Source organism: Pogonomyrmex barbatus, unplaced genomic scaffold (assembly GCF_055798465.1).
Source record: "Pogonomyrmex barbatus isolate J1 unplaced genomic scaffold, ASM5579846v1 scaffold20, whole genome shotgun sequence".
NCBI classification, from domain to species: Eukaryota; Metazoa; Arthropoda; class Insecta; order Hymenoptera; family Formicidae; genus Pogonomyrmex; species Pogonomyrmex barbatus.
The window spans coordinates 1926845-1948389 of NW_028297117.1; the positions used below are offsets into that span (position 1 = coordinate 1926845).

General features: G+C 28.7%; 1 protein-coding gene across 3 annotated transcripts; it reads right to left on the bottom strand.

The window, feature by feature from the left end:
* Window positions 1–51: 51 nt before the first annotated feature.
* On the bottom strand, window positions 52–21251 carry Drat (Death resistor Adh domain containing target). 3 transcript variants are annotated; one of them, XM_089077808.1, is made up of 4 exons: window positions 21093–21251; window positions 4493–5036; window positions 4010–4191; window positions 52–3624 (listed from the first exon to the last, which is right to left on the bottom strand). In XM_089077808.1, the coding sequence occupies exons 2-4, from the start codon at window positions 5027–5029 to the stop codon at window positions 3189–3191; spliced, it is 1155 nt and encodes a 384-aa protein (XP_088933934.1). In that variant the 5' UTR covers window positions 5030–5036; window positions 21093–21251; the 3' UTR covers window positions 52–3188. The 3 variants fall into 3 exon arrangements, with proteins under 3 accessions (XP_088933934.1, XP_088933933.1, XP_011645286.1); XM_089077807.1 differs by lacking the exon at window positions 21093–21251 and adding an exon at window positions 6974–7265; XM_011646984.3 differs by lacking the exon at window positions 21093–21251 and adding an exon at window positions 6974–7264 and having other exon boundaries at window positions 52–3606.
* Between the last annotated feature and the right edge of the window lie 294 nt (window positions 21252–21545).

Genomic DNA, 21545 nt, shown 5'->3' on the forward strand with positions numbered 1-21545 from the left:
ATATGCATTATAAAGTATATTGTTGTGAAAAAGATTAAGGAAAATAAAACATTATTTAAAAAAAGGAAAATCAAACATTGGTTATATTATCACCGTAATATAATAATGTGTTTTTAGTGTTACATTTGATGATAGGTACAATAATAATGTTATATGATGCATGTATTACGGTTTTTAAACCATCTCTTAAATGTGCATACAATAAAAAAAAGAAGGTATATTGGTATACCGTTTAAAAATAAACAGTCTTTCTGAGGTACAGCGACTTGCGACTATATTGCGACCGATGCGATCATTGTTTCGCAAGCTTATATGATTGGATTTAGACTAAAGATTTAGCTCTAAGCAAAAAGTGAATATAAGTGATCTAACGATAAACGACGTTCAACGAGATATTCCGGACATGAACGTACACACTCAATAAAATATTATGTTCTTATTATGTCATGTTAATGATAAGATTTGGATCCGCGATGTCGCGCTTTGGTTTCGCAAAACCAGATTTCGCAAACCATCGGCAGATGTGACGGCAATGTCCGATCGACATGGAAATCATTCGTCATCTAACACGACCGCTCGTTTTCTTTGACACTGAAATGCAATCCGAATGTAACTTACTTAACTGTGATTATGCTTTACAATCTTAATGTATCGGATAAAATCTTAACGAAGTAACGTATTTCTTACGTATTATATTCGCACGATATCATAAAATGACGTATTAACAATACAATACAATGAAGCGACAGATGAGTTTAAAAAGGCCTTGGAAGAAAGTCTAAGCAAGATATTATCAGGTATGACCAAAGTAAACCATGTAAGTTTACTCAGCCTCATCTCTAATCCAGGAAATGATTGAGAACATCAAATATACTAATATATCTCACTAAAATATTTTGCAAGTACGGTATCCGATTCTTTTATATCAGACGCTTGAAGAAGCATCGCTAATTGGAACTATAAAGGAATATATCATAATCATTTTTAAGTCATAACTGGAATATAATTTTTAAGTCATAACTGAAATCAGAACAGAATCTGAATCCATTTATGAAGCGATTATTTCCTCTATATACTCTTGCAAAAAAATAGTTTTACAGACACGTAACACTTGTCATGTTTTTATCTTGCTATAGCAATTATGTCTCACTTTACAGTACAATTATGTCTCACTTTACAGTACTGTATTACAGTATCCTTACTCCACGTCCTTATCTTAAACTTATTCTAGACGTACAGGCATTCGGTTGATTACTTTTTATCCTGAATTGACATTAAATATACACGTTTGATCATGCGCTGCAATATCATTGCAGAAAGCATGAAGTGTGCTCGTATATATCGGACTTGTTTTGGATTCTGCAGTGGTACTTTTTGTACCGCATTAGCGGTATCCTCGCGTTCTCATATCTTTTAATTATCGAGGAACATTTATAACAATTATATAGCAGTGATGTTTTAACAATTGCAGGAGATATTCATTTATCGCCACTATTATCGCGAATAACGTTACTCGATAATTAAAACAAGTAGCGACGAACTCCGCTATTATCATAAACAGTACCGCTTAAAATAAACGCATATTCAACAAGATCGTATTTTCATCGCGCAATTAGCACAATTCACTGTGCTGATTCCTATTCGTGTTGAATTTATTACTGTATCACAAATCGATCTGTATTCTCGTTATTCGTATACATTCAACGCTTTCTGTTTTACGATGACTTACAACACATGTGATGTAATTAAACAAAGGCTATTCTAAATCAAAATTTCATTTGAATTACATTCCAAATATTCGAGGAATACAGACTTTCTTTCAAATGCGTTCTGTTCGAACACGCAACAGCGATATCAATGCATGAAGCACTTTATAGAAAACCTTCGATATTTCCTTATCTCTTCAGCAAAAATATTAGCTTTAATCCTTTTCGTGTTGTTGATATTTCTATAAGTATCAGCGACTTTAAATAGCCATTATTAACTATAATGTAACTATAATTAAATAGTATAATTAATACGATTATTCAAAGTCATTTCGTTCCTTTAATCCTTCCATCACTGTTTCTTCGATTTCAACTTTAAGTATTCATATTAACCATAGTATAAATATTAAAGACAGTATAATTAATACGACTATTTTGTAGCTGCCAGTACTCATTAATTTTTAAAAATATCAACATACACCGACGAGAATCGAAATTATCTTATTATCGTGCGCGCTTTGATCCGGTAGCACGCATATACGAAAGGATGTGCAATTGTATTGCTTTGTGTCTCTATATTCACCATTCAGCATATTTCCTTTGAAAACAAAATAATAATCTCGTTTATTAATACTCCTAACTGTGCTCGGCACAGCATCTTAATGTTATATCTTGGATCTCATTTTGTATCAAGAAATGACAAATACTAGACATTCATTTGAAGGAAAGTGGAGAGCGTCGTTTCTTATATAACATAAACATATCTTTCTATCGCTACCGGCAGCTTTACGCCGTCTTTTTTATGTTATCTAAACTGTTATCTCGATTTGACTTATGATTATCTCTGTCTATTTGCAAGAGTTAATTACTCATGATTTAAAAAAAGATATTAATCATTAAATGATACGCAAAAATTATGTTCTGTTTCTATTTTATCAACGGAAAAAAATCTCTTTGAAAAAGATTTTACTTATTATACGAGGAGTATCTTCTTTCAAAGATAAGTTTCTCAACATTAAAAAAAAATCAATATAAAATAAAATATCCGACGAAGTCAAATTGGTCAACAAATTTAATCACAAGATTTTATCAAATCAGGTTAATACTTGATTAATCATAGACCGAGACATCATTTTTTTTCTCTCATTCGTGATAAGATATACCGTAGAATTTTATACGATTCTTATAAGATCTTTTTGAGTTAATATTTTACTCTACGAAAGATCGTATCCCTGCATTCACAAACTATCGCTCTAGCACCTTTCGTCAACAGCTTATCTAAATTTGGCCCTCTGAGTCTGAAACAACTACTTTTGAACTTGACAGTCCCCTTCAACTCTATCAAGATTCAAATTTCTATCAAGCACATTGCGTTCTATCAAGCAAAATTCTCATTCTGATTCGGGCCGGCTTTTTCGGTCATCATCGTCGAATCTGTCGCCTGATCCGCGATCGCGGAGAAATCTCTCAGCGGCTAATTCTCTAGTCAGCAGGATAGAAGCGAAGAATTGCGCGGCCCTGGATCTCCGAATGGCAAAGCTTTTTGACGACATCCAGGGCCTGCTCGGCGGGATATACGGTATGTGGAGGTGGTTCGATGTCACCGGAAGCGACTAGTTGCACCAATTCGCGTAATTGCTCCAGCGTGCCTGGTTCTACCGGTTTGATGGAGTGCTGCCGTTCTTCGGCTCGTCGGCTGAACTTGGGTAACAGCCGATCGGCGACCTCCTTGATCACAAATACTACGCCGCCCTTGTTTAAGCACTGCATGCTACGATGGAGATTGCGCGATGTTGTACCAAAGTCGATCACCACATCTACCTGGCCACCGCAGGCGTCCATTGTGCGTTCGATCAGTTGTTTCTCATATAGATCCTCGTTCCACTGTACCACGCTCACTCTGTAACCAACATGCCAACTGTTGCTGAGATAAATCGAATGGGACAACAAACCATCAAATGGGGCTTTCGAAGCCTCAAGTTTGAATACGTACTTTAAGAAAGTATTTAAAAAGATATTTTATTAATCCTTTTCCCTTTATATATTTCTCTTTTATATATTTGTTTAAATCAGACGGCAAAAGAAGGAGCCAATAATATTTTTATATAGAAGCTATGTAATATTTTATGCAAAAGCTATTCAGTTTCAGATAAAAATTTCCACGTAATAGAAAAATTCAGATAGATTCTTTACGAGTCGACTCAAGTTCATTTGTGATTACATTGTGTGTCAAAATTATGTTTACTAGTTGACTAATAAACATTTTACATTATTAATCTAAAATCTAATTGAATAAAGCTTACCGTTGGAATTCCTGAGCTATAAGAAGACCCTCATCTTTAAGAGTAGCTATCGTGGTAGTCACTCTATCTCTCATGTTACTAAAGTGATACGAAGCAATTCTGAGTGCCCACAATGCCAGACCACCTGTGCCAACTACCAGAATCTTGCAGACGCTGTTTTCACCTCTCTCCTTCAGTAATGCCTGCAATATTTTATTTTATTTTGAAAAAAGTTTTAAAGAGCAACATTACTATTTTCCTAAAATATTAATTTCTCATCTCATCATTAAACATATCTTTACTGCATATTTACTAATCGTTTTAAATAATGGAATAATAAGTTCGGCATTCTAAAGAGAAACAGGATCGAATTTGTGTCTAATAATTTTTCTTTGTTGAGCTTATATTCTTATAAATTCAGAAACAGTTATTTATGTCGCGCCGATCGCTTTACTTTAACAAAACTCGAATGCAATATGGAAGATTATCCGCTACTCCGCATACCTGCACGTGTTCGTGTGCGGCGAAGACGGTATTCATGGCAAGAAGCGCGCCAGCCGGTAGCATGGCTGCCACGCTAAGTGACATGTTGTCTGGGAGCTTGATCAGGTACTTGAGATCATGGACAACCAGGTATTCGACGTAGCCGTTGGGGATGCCATCGTACGGATAAAGAATAACGCGATCGCCCACGGCGAGTTCGCAGTCCTCGGGCACCTCGGTGCCAAACGACTCGATTATGCCGGCTACCTCGTAACCGGGGAATAGAGCGGCGTCGCGTACTCCGTGATGCGGCATAGACACCGGATAGGGATCACTCTCCACGGATATGTCGGCGGCCAGGCTGCTGCCACTCGAGACCGAGGTCAAGCTGGTCAGACTCGGCGATCGTCGGGGATGGTAACAAGCACCGGCGCACACCACCCGGATACGGGCACCGTGAGCCGGCACATCCGGCACGGGCACGTCGAAGCTGAAGACACATTCCCGGCCGCTTACGCTCGGGCTCTCGATCGAGAGTTGACGACAAAGTTTATTCATCTTCTCTCTGAAACGCAGAATTAATAACATTTACAAGCTTTTACGATGATTGTCTTTTTTGATGGGACCTGTCTCTCAGTATTTTCTTATATTATTTGTTACTTGGTTATGTACTGCTGTTATGCAATGTCATGTGGAAAAATGATGAATCTCTGTCATCTTATTTAAAAAAAAAAAAGATGTAGACAGCTATTATAATTATATTCTTTAAACAAATTAATCTCTCTTTTAATAGAAGAACTTTCTTTTTTAATCATATTAGATTGAGCGAATTCATTGAGTGAATTTTAATTATAATATAATTTGAATTAATTTAATTATAATATAATTTAATTTAATTATAATATAATTTGAATTTGAATTTCAATTTTAATATAAATAAAATTCACTCAATGTTAATGTAATTTTTAATTTTTATTTCAAGATAAATGATATCTATACTAAATGTTCGTTCGACGAGTAAAATATACACGTTGAATTATAAGATGTAATAATATTTTGTACATAAGAAAGTAATTTTATAATTTATTAATAAATTTATTTTAGAATTGTAGAACACATTGGTGTGTGTGTGTGTGTGTGTGTGTGTGTGTTTGTGTGTGTGTGTGTTGTTTCAAATAATAATTAACAAAGTTCAATATTCTTAAAGAGATGCTTAGTGGAATGGAATAATGTATCAGATAGTATTATCGATTAAAAATAAGTCTAATAATAAAGAAGTAACGATATGTTATAAATAAATAGTATAGTAAGTGTATGTAAGCTTTAAAAACTTGAAGTAATTGTTTTATATACTTTAAATTTTATTTATTTATAATTGTTATAAATTTTATATATAAAATATTAAATGAAATATATTATTTCGTTGAACAATTAACTTTTTAATTATTTATTATAAAGTCAACTTACAAATATTTCTGTTGAAAAGTAATGTATAAAAATCATTTTACGCACTGTTTCAATAAATTATATGCAAAATGTATATATAAGATAATTATATATAAAATATATTGTATAATAGAAATCTATTTTATCTATGTTTAATTCTGATAACAAAAAAATTTAGAAAGTATCATATCATTAATAATATAATATTTTTTGGTTGAAACAATTTCTTAAGTAACGGGATAAAGAGAGTTATAATAAATGATTATCGTTAATAGAAGGAAATATAATTAACATTCAATTAATTAATGAATATATATATATATATATATATATACTATATATTCTTTTACTGAAATCATTTAAAACATGACCTGATGTTAATGCTAAAATTAACAGAAGTATATCATTAGTGTCAACATGTTTGGTACGAAAAAACCTCGAATCAGCTATTCGAATCTTTTCCAATGGTACATTTGAAAGCACGTTTTCTCGCTCAAGTACTCGTACATAAAAAATAGAAGACACTAATATACAATTGCATCTTGTAACATTTTCATTAAAATTAGCCATAAATTTAAATAAATTTGGAAAACATATCAACGTGTCGAAACGACAACATAAAAAGCAGTTCTTTGATGTTAATGTATCGATATATCATCTTGATAAACATATATACAGCATGATCTATAAATTTTTAATTAAATTGCAATAAATGAAACAATTAAATATAAAGTATTTTAGAAATTTATCTAAATGAATCTATTTTAATTTATGAAAATGTGTTTTATTTTTTGTATTAAGATATATTTGTTACTTTATTAAATAAACGATATTATAAAAGAAATATTTGAAAGAATATTCAAAAAATATTTGAAAAGCATAAACAAATATTTTATAAAAATAATTTAATAAACTTTATGTACGCATTATGCGCTATCATTTCTAAAGAATGCAACGCAATACATTAGCATCTCTATATTCAAAAGGGATAGTCGAGGCAAATATAAAGAGAAATTAAGATTATAAAGTAAATATAAAAACTGTATGATCGCCTACCCATTATTATGAGAGATGGTTTTATGAGCGATTGGTGCCATTGATTCCAATTCCATCGGCATAACCAGCTTAAATTAAATTATTTTTCAAAATCAAAATCACAGAAAATGCAAAACTTTTTTCACTGAAAGACGTCAGCACTCCGTTGATCCGTAATCGTTTTTTTTTTTTTTTTTATCAAACACTATTATTTTAATTAAATATAGTTTCGGAAGAGAACTCCTATATAACAATAGAGGATAGGAAGAAGAAACCTCGACACGTCCACTCCGTCTACAAAAGATACTAACCCGTTCCACCGAGGCGCGTTCGCTTTTATACCCACAGGCCAACGCATTTGCGACAAAGCGGGAGGAAAAGCGAACGCGGGGAAGGGTGGAAGACACGCGACCACTCGCCGACCACGTGCAACGTCTGTTTTTCCCGACCGCGTACCTCGGAGTACGCGAGGCACGGCTGCATTGCTGGGGATCGTGTGCGACGCAAAGCCTTTTGCATTTATATGCGACAACGATAAGAAGATGATCACATAGGCTTTATGCTAAAAAATGGCATCGCACAAATTATTTAGCAAACATTCATTTGGTTGTTGCATTCATCTGTTGGCTCAGATATTAAGTATTTTGACAACTAAGATATTAACCGTTAATTTAGATTTAGATATTAACTGTAATATTAACTAAATAAAATTTGTTAAAATTAAATGACGAATAAAGCTTCTTCTCCATTAGCATATATCTATAAGGTATAATTTGTGAAAAAACTATACAATCGTTTTTAACTTGGAAGAAAATCCTTTTTGAATTTAGGGAGAATGAGAGTTTTTTTTTTCTTTATTTTAATTAAATATTTATAAAGATTTAGTTATAAAAATGTTTAGTGTTTAAAAGCATTTCTTAATATATGGAAAAAAAATCTGATTTTAAATTTAATAAATAACTTATGAATATATTAAAATATTCTGTAATTATAATACAGAAAATCTTTGTTTGTTTTATCCTACTTTTTAAAATTTTTAATAAATAATTTTTAAAATATTTTTTTCTCGGAGCAAAATTAAGTTTGATACTTAAATTTTCTACAAGGGATAATTTTATTTGAGAACTTTATTGAATATTTATGTTATATAGAATAGATAATATGCATATGTTTGCTGTTTGAAATGCTAGTGACTTATCAATAAATATAATATCTTCGTTTATAAACGTATTAGCTCTTTAATCCATTAGATAAAGGTGCACATACGTGCGGTTGCGGAATTATATCCAAAACAGTCATACTTAGATAAGCATTATCTGTTTGAGATACATTTCCAGGCTATATGTATGCGCATTTGCGTTGAAATAATATTTTACGGCATACAAATAACAACAAATGACGACTAATGTTAGATAATTTATCATTTTTATCAATATTCAGAGTGTCAAACAAACAAAATATAATTTGTTTACGAATATGTCATTGTTAGACAAAGTTGTTAGACATATTTTAATTGTTTCTTATAACACTAATTAGTGCCACTTGTCATATGTCATGCTATATTGTTGTCATTTGTCAAGTGTAATAAAAAAATTGATTACAAATTAAACGTCTCGCATGGAAATAGCGATAATAAATTTACGTAATCATCACGTTGATTACAATTAACTTAATTGTAGACAAAGACTTGCATTGAAATGCTTAAAAAAATAGCTTCTAAGTTTTTCCAAAGTTTAAAATTTTCTGTCTGTCCTTTTAATCAATAATTAAATTTTAATGTTTAATATTTAAATTTAAATTTTTTAATAAAAATATAAAAAAAGAACAAAAAATATTTTATTCTTTACATTCAAATTTATAAAAATTATACATTTTCGATAATCAACTATAGTTAATATATTTATATCATAATAATTAATTCTTATTAATTATTATATTACGTTAGATATATTAATAGTACATTTATCATAATCAAATAGATAAATGTTTTTTTCGGTATTTCAATAAATTTTTAGTTGCTTAACGTATCTATACGTACAATTTCTATCTAAACATAATAATTTATAAGTTTATCTATGCTTATCTATTTTTTAAATTTACGAATCGCGTAGCAGATAACATTTTTTCCTTACTGTCAAGGATTTTAATTGCAATAAGTGGAGTTTTATCTCTACTGGATATTTAAACTTCGGAAGAAGTACGATGCGCTATTTTCAACATATCGGTTGTTCGTATGATTTATGAGGATATTAACTTCGTTCTTATCAAATTTTTAATTTGATTAAGACATGGAATTTTCATTGTTTTACATATGATACAATGTTGGACGATTTGTTGAGTCTTCGGAAATGCATAGTTTAATGCATTATTGAAATAAATCAATATTTTATGTGAATAGAAACATTTGACACATTTGGGATTATAGTATGCAGCTTTATATTACAATTTACAAACAACTTACAATTAAAAAAAAAGGAGAACAATTTAAAAAAAAAGAGGAACTTAAAATAAAATTTCAAAAAACTGGATTATTTAATTTAGATATTTGGTTTATATATTATCGTTTAAAAATATTATTCTTCATATATCATTTAAGAAAATTTATATTGTAATAACGATTATAATTGAGAAATAAATTTGCATTGTTCAAATAAAGATTAATTAGCATATCTAAAAAATAATATATTATATATCACATTGCTTATTGTATAAGTCTCGTGAGACAATCGAAATATTTGATTACCATTTGACCTCAATAGAAATTAAACAGACAACGTATTTATCATGATAATTCTGATAGGGGCGTGTCTGCATACTGTTAATATTATTGCGTGTTAAAAGCCCATGATATAAATGTAAATTGCAAATTAATGATCGTTTCACAGATATTAAGTGATATTGTGATAAAAATACTTGAGAAAGATCGTACATAAAAATATCTCAGAAGTCAAAACAGTTGTTGACTTTCTTTGCGATATGGAACAATTAAAAGATGATGTTTTGCGATATATCTCTCGAATATTAAAAATACTGATTAAGACATCTTATCATTTTAATTTTAAACAGTTACAAATTCAATAAAATTTTTATATATAATTTAAATTAGTAACAAGGATATATTTATGTAAATATTGCATATTGTTCTGTAATTGTATTTGCTTGAAACTAAAAAAATTAATAGATTATACTACAAATTTTTTCCTAGTTTTACACGAAAATCTTGAACAGAAATAAAGAGAACAATTAAAATGATTGTCCTTGAGAAGAGAGAGAAAGAAAGAGTATCTTTTAATAAATTTATTTATATTATTTTATCTTTTTATATTCCTTATATATGTTTTGTAAATTTGAATAATTGAAATGTAATACATATACAATAACATACATAAACAATAAAAGAGTAAAAAATATATCTTTGTTAAATTCTCCAAATAATTAAATTTGCATTATTACATTTTTCAGCAAAATATATATAAAACTATATCTTGGGAAACACATTAGTACTATAATTATTACTAATATAGTTATTATTTTATTATAGTTAAATTGTACTTTTCTTAGCTTAAATTCAACATATAAATATTAATAAAGAAATTTAATTATTTTTTTAAAGAACTAAAAGATTTAAATTCTTTTATAACGGATGACTATTCTTCTTCGACTTAAACATGATTATTCTTTAATATAAAATTAATATAGGGGGAATAAAATGATCTTTTCTTTTTCTTGCTTATATTAATTCTCAATTTTCTGTAGACAAAGATTCCATTTGCGAACTGACGTAAGTACTTCGAATCTGTATATGGCACCTGGCAAAACCCACACACGATCCCTCCTTTATCATTTATAAAATGAATCACGCGCAGAATTCCTAACAATAAAAAATTTTTCGAATGTTTCAGCAGATGATATTTTTTTTATTTTTATTTCTCTCCTTGCTAATAAAAAATAATATTTTTTTATTATTTATAAAAATAAAATGAATTGAAGGATATATAGTTCAAAACATCAATCTATATTTTTTTAAAGAGATTTACTTTCCATTGAGATAAAGTGCAATCAATATTATCAAACCAATTAAAAAGATATGCAAGTCGTCATTAATTATCACGACGTTTGAAAGGTCTCAGTAGTTCTTTCCGATAAATCTAAGCTCATGTCAATATCTTTAATACTTTAAAGTGAATTCTGTATCAATTAAAATCAATGATTGCTTAGAAACTATTAGTGTCTATTTTTACAGTTCATATCTAGATTATAAAAGAACTGTGATATATGTTATTGTAATAATTAAGTTTGTGCAAGATCAATTTATTCATTGAATTATTAAAGAATTTTATAGAAAATTTTTTTCCTTTACGACTGGTATTTCTATATCGTTTTAAATGTTTTAGTGGAAGCAAGTTCGCATTAATTACTAGTGTTTACCAGTTTGATCTCTGGAATCATTTACACAGCTCGTAATCACGTGATCTATTTGTAAACAAGTGATAATACAGAAATAGACGTGTGCGTTACTCATAAGAGCTTGGACTCTTTTACAATGATAATCACTCTGTTGACTTTTTTAAGCTCGCATCATCAGGTTTTCTCAGGTCGACATAAAATGATTTATTAAGAAAACAATATTACTGAACTATCATTTAAATAAACATAATAGTTCAGTAATATTGTTTCAAAAGATCCAAAAAGATATATATATATATATATATATACAATATATATATTCCTAATAATAATATAATTATATAATGTAATAATAAAAATATAATTTCCCATAATACCCAAATTTATAAGTTCAGAGTTTCTTGAATTAAGGAAAGGTCACACAATTGAAAATCACAAATTCTTATAATAATTAATTGATTTTTCTTACAAGTTCTTGCATAATAATATTTAATATTTAATCTATTTCGAATTTATTCATTCATGACGAGAACATAAAAACATTTATGTTATTATTTTGATATATGATTATTGGTTATATATTTCACTGCAGTTTTGTGTCATAAAAAATTCAAAAGATGTATCTTTCGTTGTAAAATTACAGGAAACATATCAGATTATGTTATGCAATTATTGTGATAATTATGGTAAAGGTGTAAGGTATCAATATATTTGTTGATGCATAAACAATAGTTGACCTAATTTAATGAAAATATCATATAATCATATTCGGTATGTAGTTCATTTAAACTTGTTCCGATGTTATCAGTAACGGGTTATTTCAATATTTACTATTTATACTTAATATAATCTATTGGATGTTTCCTTTTTGTAATTCGATAAACTGTTAAAACTAGGTCTTAATTAACATTTCATTACAATTAAAATCTACTTAACAATTTAAATCTACATTATTATTTGAATCTACTAAATGTAGTAAAGAATATAATTTTGTAATCTTTCAATATTTTTACAATTTAATAGCTCCACTCTTTGTTTCAATTCGTATTAATTATAATTATATCAAAATTTCAATTTTAATATTTTTATCAAGGAAAAACCGATATCACTTTCATAAAAAAATTGATTCGATAGCAACATTATCATCTATATTGGAATACTTTACATATGGATTAAAACACGTAATCGTTTATTTTTTATCATTGTACGAGGTGTTTACGTCATAGCATTTATCATGAACGATTTCAAGGATTTTTTGCGAATACACGCAAATATCATGGTCATTCCTCATCTAAATATGGTTACGACACACATATACACGTGCGCATAACTATGTAATCATTTCTGTTAAAAATGTTGCAATCGACCATTATGAACACTTTGAAAATAATAGGCAATATCGTTTTCCCAATTGTTCATTCATAAAAGTATCAGAAATTAGTATTCTTCTTAGAAACTATTATTTAGCGACATAATACATGAATTTTTCTTTTGTCATCTTATCTTTCAAAGTTTAAATAGCGATAGATAGGTAGATATATAGCTTTGGAAATTCTTCACTTGACCTACTTTAATGAAAAATATGTGTGATAAAAAAAGCCCTTCGAGAAAGAATTTACGCGCTTATATAGTCGCAGGAGATTTTACACAATAAACTGATTTACAAAATTGTGATTTTCAAAATTGTATGACTGACTTCTGTAACTATTGAAATTAAAATAGCAAAAGGTTATGAGACTGCAAATTATAAGATATTTCTAAAATTTGTATTAAATTTTAAAGATTGCAAAAATATTATAAAATTTTTAATGATAATAATATAAATATTTAATATTATTTTGCGGTAAAATATTTTATAAAATATTTTTTCTTTATCTGTAGAACTTTCTCGATCATTCCTGTTTAAAATTTGGATTAAATAGCATCTTGTTATTACATCTTAATATTTATGCATATAAATTTAGAATTAAATATATAAATTTTTGCATTTTTTGCATTGTTATATATTAATAAATAAAATATTTATTGCTTAATAATTTAATTTGTAAAATTTTATTATTTTTGTAGCTTTAATTTGTGTAGATTAATCAACTCTTCGTAAATAAAAATGGAGAAGAGATTGACACGCAATTGTAAAGTTGCAGTAAACAAAGAATATATACAATAATGTACGCAGTGGCGTTGAATACAAAGGAATTGCCACGAGAAACATGCGTGATTCGCATTGGTGCTTTTTAAAAATAGATGTCTTTCTTCCTGAGCTTGGGTAAAAAATCGAAATTGTGACTCATATTGATAGGCGAATATAATTTCACTTCGAGTGATGAATATTTCATCATTATAACGTATTATCAATGTTTACTCCTTTTAATTTCTGATTATAAACGAATATGTTGATATTATATTATATAAATGTAAATGATTTATATTTTTTGACCAATTACTCTAATAATAAAAAATACGTTTTTATTTTTTATGTTGAACATTATATAGATTATTGTTTCTTGTATGACAATTATATACGAGGTAACATATTTAAAATCTTTTTTTAAAATAGATATTTAGAAACTCAGGTGTATTTTTTTCTACACCATTTTATTGTGCAAAAACAAGACGAATCACTCACCGTAACGGTGTCAATCTTTATTTTTCCACTTTTCCTTTCATAGTAAACTGTAATAAAGTCAGTTGATGTGTAGCAGTACAACGTCTTGGTAAGCTCTCGACACAGCTAAGATTTTTTTTTCTAAAGACTTTCGCAATTGTGTTATTTATTATTCATGTTTTTCATATCAATTTTTATATATGTTTTTATATATGTAGTGTGTGTGTGTGTGTGTGTGTGTGTGTGTGTGTGTGTGTGTGTGTGTGTGTGTGTGTGTGTGTGTGTGTGTGTGTGTGTCATCTTTACTTTTCAAGAGATAATTTTAAATATTAAATAATTCGATATTCACTTTATATCCTGAATATTAATAAAAAAGGAAGATGTATACATGTTTTTACATGTTTAAGATACAATATAAAATAAATAAAATTTACGTGCATGTGCATGCATTGGGCTATGTGTAATATTGCATTATGAAATAATGAAAAAAATTATTGATTATTAACAATATTAAGCCTGAAATGCCTTGTTCATTACATTTCTTTCCATTATATTACGTGATATTGTAAGTTGAAGCACGAATACGGTTTCATTTGCTGACTTCGTATTTTTACATAAGCAAGAGCTGTTTGAAGTTCTCTCGAGGACATGCGACCCCTTTTTATACCACATACACGTCATGGGTATTCCAAAGTGACTACTATTCGTAGTTTTATAGTATTCAATTTTAAAATTAAGATTCTTCAAAATTCCAAAGTTTCGTGATGATAAATATATACTAAGCTATAGATATATTTTGTACGTTATTGCACGTTTTTCGATAATTCAAAAATAATGAAAATAAATTATAATATAAATAAACATTGACGTATAATCCTGAAAATATCTTGAAAATAATAATAATAATATTTCAACGGAAAAAAATAAAATTATATAAATATATAACTATTTGAGAAAGTTATATGAAAGTAGTATGAAAATCTAACGTTAATCATTTCACTATTCAATCGCTACTAGTACAATAATTTGATGATTATAATATAATAAAATCGTATGGAGTAGCAATAGCTTCAATAGTTTTTAATATCGTCTAATTTAATTATTCTGATTTTACAATTATTATTCTTAAATTAACATGCACTTATGACCTACTTTACGTCTTGAGCCATCTGAGATATATAGACATGTTTAGAAATTACATTTTTAAAAGAACTCAAGAAAGAGATGGAAAATCAATAATTCGAATAAACTCCTAATACATCTGTATTCAATTTTGGAAAATTAAAATTAATTAATTTAAATTAATTAATTTATTAAAATTAATTCTTTACAAGAATGCAAGCTCTTGTAAATAATATTTCGTCGAATATTTGAAAATAGGCTTATTTTTTCGGAATAATTATCTTTCAATCTCACAATTCACTTCCAAATTGTCGTGGATATTTCCCTGTCATATCCTATTTCGAATGATATATCTCAGGATTAAATTTGTGTGGACGATATGACGGTCTCGTGCATCGACGCAGGTGTCGGACAAACCGGAGGAAGTGTGCGTCGGCACTGACTGTATCAGTGTATCACCAAGAGGGGGAAGTCGGTCGATGCCGCGAAACCGTGGCACGCCGGAATCACGTGCACATCAGCAGGCATCCGCGTGTTCAACCGTGCCGATCCGCTTGGAACACCGCGCTCTCGGCTTCTCGAGTATAATGGTCGCGGTGTTCCAGGATGTTTGTAACCTCTCATTCGTCGTCAGCGTTCTCAATCAGAGAATAATTGAAAAAACATATATAATATATATATATATATATATATAATATGGTGTGTGTGTGTGTGTGTGTATCTTGCGTTACATTCAAGAGATCAATAAACTTAACACGACAAATATATTTCTCTTCATTTATAATATGTGCACACACGTGTTGTTTTGAGATCAGCTGTCGCATTGTCATCGCAGTTCACGCATTTATTTATTTATTTCAAATTAATATTAAGTCATCGAGCACCGTCTATTGATTTTTAAACAAAGAAGAGATGATAAGTTATTGCGTTTCGGAATAAAAATATTTGTTATCTCTTTATTATTAGTTTCTTATATATATTATTTTAATAAAGGTATTAAAGGTATTTAGATAAAAAAGTGTTGTTTGCGGATTAGAAAAGTAATTTATATAGTTAAATATTTTGCAGCAAAGTGCGGAATAAGATAATAGATAAACATCTTAAGTATATATTTCGCTCTATTCACACATAGATAATATATTAAGTACAGTTTGCTGGAACGTTGACACTTAGTAAAACCGCATGAATGACATTCTTAGAAAGAAATACTCGTTTCTTACGGTTTGTTGCTCTACGTTTCTCATATAACTTCGCATATCAAGGATAAAGGCTCTAACACGTAGCTACTATATTAAAGTTCAAATGTATACGTTTATTTCGTAACATGAAGATTGATAAACACTGCATGTTTTGTTATTACTTCCGTTTGCATACGTTCGCCTGCGAATCGGATGATTTTAGTAATAGCGATATTAATTGCTGACAACGTCTATGTTTCGCTAGATTCAAAACATGTCATACGCTTTTTTATTTTGAAAAAGAAATAAGAATAAGATAATGATAATCGTACATGCGTGTCTGATAAGAACAGTACTAAACAATAAATAACGTTTCTAATTAACAACGTCTAAGTAGCATTTCAAATTAATTATTAAAATTACCAGTGACATCTTGTATTACTTTTAGTTCACATAATTACATTTTTACCGTAAAGCTTTTATATTTTAATTCTTTGCGAGTAAATCTTTCTCTTTCTTTTTTATTCTTTTATTCTGATAAAAAAATATTTCAACAATAATAATATTATCTATTAATTTAAGATTTATAATAATAAAACATATCGTTAAACATACATTGACATAAGATAATTTTATCATTTAAATTGTATCATTTAAATTATTTTCGCTTGTATTTGTCACAAGAGTCTTTTTAAAGTAATACAAATCAAAGTAATACAACACAATTCCGAATAAAATATCGGCTATTTTCAGTTTAAATATATCGATTAATAGAATACGATGTATAACTTCGTAAATGATTTCACACTCAGACTTGCGACCTATTCTCAGATATTAAGACATGTTGTGTTTGTAGAGAACTCGACGAATACTTTACATCGTCGACTCGACGAATAATTTACATCGTCGATGCGCACTGATCGGTTATTCAAATGAGGTCAACTGTACACGAAGGTGTTAGGTTATAAGACGAATAATAATATAAGGAATAATGAAGTTGCAACGATTGAATAATTTTTCTGATCTTCCATTCGTTCCATTTTTTGTTCAGATAATAAGAATTGCCCTTTATTGTGTAAACTGATTGAAATATGGTAATCAATTATCAATTGCCCAATTATCCATCAATCTCTTTTTTTTTTATTAGTATCTTCCATCAGTCAGTTTAATCAATCTTTAATATTCTTTTATAAAAAATTTGCAAGTAGATATTTTTATCTATTTTTAGATAACTCTTATCAAACATGATTCTTTTACATTGTTGCACCATCTGAAGTGTAATGAATTGGCATACATCATTTGTCTTACCGTCTGTCGCTTACAGCCTGTTGTAATAATGATTGTCATAGTTCTGACAGTTCTAACAAATGACATTGTTTATATACGTTTTATCATCGTTTATACATTTACATTATTCTTCAAGGATAATAAGGAATTCTTCTTAATGCTCAATTCTATGAGAACTCTTTTTTGCACTGATTGATATGTTTTCAGAGAAAGTTCTACAGATTATATACGCCATGTTAAATATTATAATTAATTATAATATTTATGATTTTGCGATACAAGAATAATGTGAAAATTCCGATATCAAAGTAGTTTTATTATAAGAAAGTAATTATTACGCTTCACCTGCACTGTTGCTGTCTAAGGTTTGACGATTTAGCGCGAGAAAGTCTTATTCAGAAAGTATTGCTTCAGAAACTCATAGAATCTATCTTTTCTCATTGTACTGTACTTCAAATTTTTATTTACATATTTTTCTAATTTTTTTTATTTTATAAAATCATATGTACTTTATATTATTTCAATTTTTATCACATAAAATGTTAATGCTGCTTTCATACTATATGCACGAAAATTACATGCAATTTTAATATATTTATTAAGAAATTTATAGTAAATTTTATTTTAATGATATTAACATTTTACATTTTATTTTATTTTAAGATTCAGTATTTTCTTAAAAATATTTGCTGAAAATAATAACAAAAAAGATATATTTATTTGATTATAACGTAATTTATATACATATGTATAATAAAATTGTTGTATTAAAAAAAGCTTCTGATAATAAAATGCAGAGTTTACTCTTTTCTCCATGTCGCTCAAGAGTTTTTAATATAGTTTTATATTATTGTTTTGTCACTTTGTCATTTTATTTGGAAAAAACTCATATTGGATAGAACAATATTTAAAATATATTTTATATTTAAAATTTTTCATATTTTATATTTTATATTATTTATATTTTATATTTTAAATATTATTTATTTCTATATTAAATTTTTTTAATAATTTTATTCATTGTCATATAAAAATATGTCAACAAAATACGCATATTATTTTACTAAATTAAATTTATTAAAATAATAATTATTATCATAACAATAACTGATTAAATAAATTTAAAAAAAAATATATAGAATATATATAATTTGTATGAAAATACACAATATAAATAACAAATAATAAGATATTAAAGAATACTTCACATGTGAATCAATACTATGTAATGTCACATCACATTGTATAATTATTTCCACACGTGTTGTTGAATTCAATTGAAACCAGAATCAGAATATTCTCAAAGATGAGCAAAGATGAGAACAAATGTTTATAATCTTTTCAAGACGATATGACATTATTTTAATCAAATATTAATTTATTATCTTTTCCTTAAATATTTTCAATAAATGACACGGTTTATCATCGAGAAAAGATATTGATCAATGACGATGTTACTTAATTAAGACACATAATAAGGTCTTTTTTCTTAGATAAGTGGTTTCGTGTGCATAATACTAAAGTTAAAGATTTTTATCGCTATATTTATTACCAAATAATAATATATTTATAACAGCAGTATCGCGCGCATGATAAAAATTTTGTCATTCGCGATCATTAATCATTTTATATCGACTACTTTTTGGATTTCTGTCAATAACAATCAATTAAGCCATTAATTACTTGATTGATGACGCGATTACAAATGCGCGGACATTTCTTGCCTTGAAACAACAGTTCTGTTAGAAGGCAGTGGGCAATTAGGTGACGTAACAAGCGAGCTATTTAACTATAAACGATTTCGAGCTTGTTGAATGATTTCCTTTGAACCTTGTACTCGTTATGTTCAATTGGAGCATTAATGGCAGTCTCACGCGCGTGTCATATATCACATGTTATTTTGTTACAATTTAACACTGAATAAAATATTAATAAAATATTAACTTATCAAAATCTGATTTAAGACAAATTATTTTCTTACATAAAGATGTCTTTAAGACATCTTATGTCCCGATTTTGGATTTTGTGTTATCTGGGGACTTTATTGTATCTCGCTAAATGAATTTAATCATATCATTATCAATTCGAGGACATATTTGGATAAATCGATTATCACATTATTATCAGATTACTTTTTTTGCAAGCAAGTCGATATCAAGTGCGCATGTCGCACGAATCCGACCTTTGTTTACACCCACACATACGCGGACGATTGCTCTAAGTAATAAATCTGTTGCTTTGAGACGATATTTTTTAAAGAGACGATATTTTTTAGGAGTAGAGTAGTGTTTTTGCTTTTCGTATTTCCGTTTCATGCAAATAGAATAGGTGGATGTGCTTATACGTAATATTGATTAAGCGATGCGTAACGCACTGCACGTATACAAGTACAACAGTCAGCTGTTCGAGAAGTGACAGGTAGGTGTTTGAACTCCCGATACTGTTGGCATGGAACAAAATCTGAATAATATCTTCTCTTATGCTACTAATAATGTTCATACTATTTCATATCACATATCATATTTCGTTACTGAATCATATTATCTATTTGATATAATGCAAAGTATAACAATAATTAATATCTTTGTTGATTCTTGTGAATTCTTCTTTTACCATATTATGTCGATTCGACGACAAAATTCTTGAATCGACTACAAAATATGCTACAATTATTGACCGAAAAAATAATAAAAGCAATTAGACTGTCAAGGAACAACTGTTCCAATTAATGGTCTGCAAGATGAAAACGGAATGTTGTTTTTAATCGTGGAAAATTATTATATATGTAATGTACAATACATTATTAATATTACATAACAATTAGAGAAAAATAATACATTAATAATGCATTGATGATCTAATATTTTGCATATAAATAAAAGTTTTTTGACATTTATAAACAGTAATAATAGAGTAAATTTAATAGAGTAAATTTAAATTAGTCAGAAAGAGAAAAAAGTAATTTTGTTTACTTTTTAAGAAAAATTAATAAAAAATCTTTTAAACAATAAATATAACTATTGTTATTGTTGTCATAGCAAACGATAAAATAAAAATTGCTGTTACTATGTAACAATTAATAATATAAATAATTAAATATAAATAATTAAATACATTAATATGTTTATAAGAAATGTTTAAAGCTTTCTTTCCCTCTTTTAGAGAAGAGAGAAACTAGAGCACTCTGATTTATATTTTTTCTATCAAATATATAATTGATTTTTGTCATAAATATATATAAAACACATGTACACACACACACACACACACACACACACACACACACACACACACACACACACACACACACACACACACCATACACACACACACACACACACACACACACACCACACACACACACAAATCAAACAATTTATTTACGCAGTTTGTACACACTTCTTAATTTGCCTTTAATGATGTACAACACTTAAATTCGAAAATACTGCAAAGACTTATACAATTATCGATATATGTATTATATTCAGTATATCATATGCCAAACGAAATGTTAATGGATAAATCAAGGTCGAGTACTCACCTTGGAGATCAATCGTTGAGGACGCCGGTGACTAGGGATGACCCACGAATAGTGTCACAACGAAATTGTCGAAGCACGTTCGTTAAATGCGACGAATCAGCCCACGCCTTCTCGCGAAAATTACTGACTGCGTGTCGACTTGTCGGGACGAAGCTTCGTGAGGTTCTGATGAGTTTTGATGAAGAAGGGTCCATCCGACGAGGGCGCTTCAAATGGGAATCATGCCATCGCGCCGACTCCGAAAAGTCTGCGAAGCTGATGCGTCGCAAATGCTTTGTAGAAGGGATGCATCATCGATCGTTTCGTACTAGGTGAGGTCTACGTCCTTTAGATACCAGATTCCCTTCTCTTACAATAACTTGTGCTTTCAATAGCAAATGTAGGTAACAAGAGATCAGCAGTCATCATTTCCTTGTTATTTTTATCAACTGACATACTTGTTATCCATGAATC

Bases quoted from the DNA above. Each gene is read 5' to 3' on its own strand.
- Drat (XM_089077807.1), bottom strand. From the start codon at position 7,035: ATGCCGATGGAATTGGAATCAATGGCACCAATCGCTCATAAAACCATC. The intron at 4,192-4,492 runs GTATGCGGAGTA...AAAATATTGCAG, and splicing joins CCGCACACGAACACGTGCAG to GCATTACTGAAGGAGAGAGG. The intron at 3,625-4,009 runs GTAAGCTTTATT...TCTCAGCAACAG, and splicing joins ATAGCTCAGGAATTCCAACG to TTGGCATGTTGGTTACAGAG.